Consider the following 3,044-nt stretch of genomic DNA (forward strand, 5'->3'; position numbering starts at 1 on the left):
GCATGCTTAGTGTGAGGGATTGCTGAAGAGTCAATGAGTCGATGCAATCAGCTGGTTTTCCTTAGATACCGGTGAATTGCTATAAAGATGCACTCTTTATTAAAGAGTCTCTTTACAGTTCAATGTAAAAGGAAAATTACGCGAAAAAGTTAAACATACCTTTACTTTTTATTCGAAAAAAGTTATCCTCTCAAAATAATAACCAGAATAATCTGTAGATGGAGCACTGATATATTTAGGCAGCATGGAAGTCGTTGTTTGTCTAAAAAAACTGCGGCTCTAGCCATGGAAGATTGTGGATGGAGGCTGGTAGGGGCCCCTATAGAACTTGTCCTGGTTGGTGGCCCAGGTAATGAAGACATAACTGAATTGTCCCCAGGATCACAATTCTTATCTACCAGACTGCTAGTGGCTTTTTGGTTCTCCCCATAATAAAACACTGCCCCCTCCTGGCAAAGTTGGTCTAGAGCTGCCAGTGGTTCTACCTTCATGTCTTTCTGATTTTCTGTACTGCTCACAATGCTGAAACCATACAACTATTTTCTGAATTCATTTTGAATTTTACTTTCTTTCTTTCTTCTTTCAGCTTCGGTCGAGGAATTTGCAGACATCTTTGTCCTGGTGGACAATTCCTTACAAAAGTTAAACCAGTTCAAGAATGACCTGAACAGAATGATCAGCCAGCTGGATGTTGGACCCTCCAGCTATCGTATCGGTCTGGCCCTGTATGGTCGAGATGTTAAGGAGGAGTTCCGTCTGAACACTCATAGAACCATCAAACAGTACGAGAAAGCGGTAAAAAGCTTACGAACGAGGCCACCGCTGGGCTCAAACTCGGACCTGGCCAAGGCTTTGGAATACGCAGCCGCTAACTTTTTCACCGCTGGAAATGGGGGCCGTGCGAACCAAGGAGCTCGGCAGTTTTTGGTTGTTGCTCTTCAGCAAGACTTCAGCGAACGTGTGTTTGAGCTTGCAAATACGCTCAGATCTGAAGGAGTGACCATTGTGGCGATGAGTGAGAATGTACCAAAGGAAAGAATGCGAAGATTTGCAGACCCAGGATTTGAATTTGAGAATCTGAAAATTACTGAGCTGAAGAATACCTTCACTACCCAACAAGAGGAAAAAATTGAGAGAGGTAGGAGCCATCTGCCTTTTCCACACTGTCTGATGTAACATAGGTCATGGTTCGGTTTATTTTCTGGTACAAATGTTTGTTATCTTCTACTTTAAACAAAGAAAAGACAAAACATTCAAATTAAAATTGCTCATATAAAACTGAATGTAGATTTCTTACCAGTTGTACCAGAATAAACCATTTTACGGTAACTGATGGTCTACATCTCATGCTGCTTTTGGGGCCAATTTGGACTTTAGCCTTTTTTCTTGGTAGCAACTATTTTAAAATTCTGTTTGTCGTCATCAAGGTCAGTAATTCAGTATTAAGGAGCTAACCGTTGTTTGCTAAAATCAGTTTAGGTCTTTTTGTCCACTGAAATGTACTTCCTGAATAAATGTACAGCCTATATCCAGTCAGTCAAGTTGAATAAAACATAGGAAACATCAATGTCTGTTTAATTTGAACTCACCCATCTTCAGCAGCGAACTATTACTGGTGCAGATTTCTGTATTTCAACTGTTTAAGTAAAGACATCATGATAAACTTTCTGCACTATTTTCACAGACAGCACAAGATTCAGCTCTGCAGACATCGTCTTCGTCATCTGTGAGTCGGACGGAATTGGGTCCAGCAACTTCCACTTGATCCGTACTTTTGTGAAGTCGATAATCGGCAGCTTGATTGTCCATCAGAAAAAAGACAGAGTGGCCATTATTACCTACAGTGATCGGCCCACGGTTCATGCTCATCTGAACAGCTTTCAGGACAGAACAGAAGCTCTGGAGTCGATCAACCGTCTCCGTTTCCAGGGTGGTGGCACCCGAACTGGAGCTGCTCTGCGTCTCGCTCTGGATTCAGTCTTCACCCTTGATAAAGGCAGTAGGAAGGGCGTCCAGAAGTTTGCAGTAGTGATCACAGATGGTGGATCCCAGGATAGCGTGAGGGAAGCAGCAGTAGCGCTTCAACGGGCTGGAGTCCGAGTTTTTGCAATTGGACCAAAAGTGAACTCAGCAGAGCTCTACGACTTGGCGTCTTACCCCAGCATCAGGCATGTTTTTGAGATAGACGGTTTTGCGAAACTGAAAGCCCTGACAAACGTCATGCAGAAGAGCCTTTTCCATTCGATCCTCCAGAGCTCCACCAACTCTTTCAAAAACAGCCAGGACGTCATAGAAGGTGGGAACTTTCATGTTTTTGTTGTTTATTCATTATTTATAGTCATTGTTTAAAGCAGATATCAAACGTCTACAGACTCCTGTTAAAATGCCAAATTCTTCTTTCCTTAATATGACATTTTTTCTGCAGAAAACTAGTTCCATAAAATGCTCTGATCTCAAACTTACTGATTTAATTACAATTTCCACTGAAAGCCATAAGAATTGTTTTATCCAGTTAGCCGGAAGTGGGAGGTAGCGACTGAAACCCCTGTCACACCTTGACGATTTAGACCAGCGTGTGCCTTGAAACCTTGGCGTATGTTGGACAGTTATGGGTACATCGACATACGGTGAGTATGTCTGACATATGCCAGCGTCCGCCATCCGTGGGCCGTCAGTTCCAGGTCGTTTATCTGATGGTTGACATACGTTCAGTATCAGTTCCTCATCAGTCGTGGCGTCTAGCTTATCCTAAACCTCTGAGTAACTTGTGCGTAACTTATCAAGAACTTCTCTCCAACGCGTATCAGCGTATCTGACGTGTTCCAGACGAGCGCTGAACGTGTTTCTAACTTCCAGCTACTGTATAATGATGTATTGGCAGCGTTTTGGTATAAAGGGGGTTCACAGGAGGAAACCGTCAGTTCTCCTCCAGACTTCATCCCCATCATAGGGTGAAACAGAAGGTGAGGGTGATGGATCCTCCCTGCGTTCACGCCCACCACCAACAAGCTTCCTAGCAGACACGACGCTCAATCTGCTGACAC

General features: G+C 43.4%; 1 protein-coding gene across 1 annotated transcript in view; it reads left to right on the forward strand.

The window, feature by feature from the left end:
* Positions 1 to 3,044, forward strand: part of LOC107104150 (collagen alpha-6(VI) chain-like) — a 7,921-nt gene that overhangs the window by 2,847 nt on the left and 2,030 nt on the right. Inside the window, exons 2-3 of the mRNA XM_015404081.1 lie at positions 587 to 1,138; positions 1,685 to 2,296. Coding sequence (XP_015259567.1) covers positions 587 to 1,138; positions 1,685 to 2,296 — 1,164 coding nt within the window. The remainder of the gene's footprint in view (positions 1 to 586; positions 1,139 to 1,684; positions 2,297 to 3,044) is intronic.

The sequence above is a fragment of the Cyprinodon variegatus genome, unplaced genomic scaffold (assembly GCF_000732505.1).
Source record: "Cyprinodon variegatus isolate N-32 unplaced genomic scaffold, C_variegatus-1.0 Scaffold1630, whole genome shotgun sequence".
NCBI lineage: Eukaryota > Metazoa > Chordata > Actinopteri > Cyprinodontiformes > Cyprinodontidae > Cyprinodon > Cyprinodon variegatus.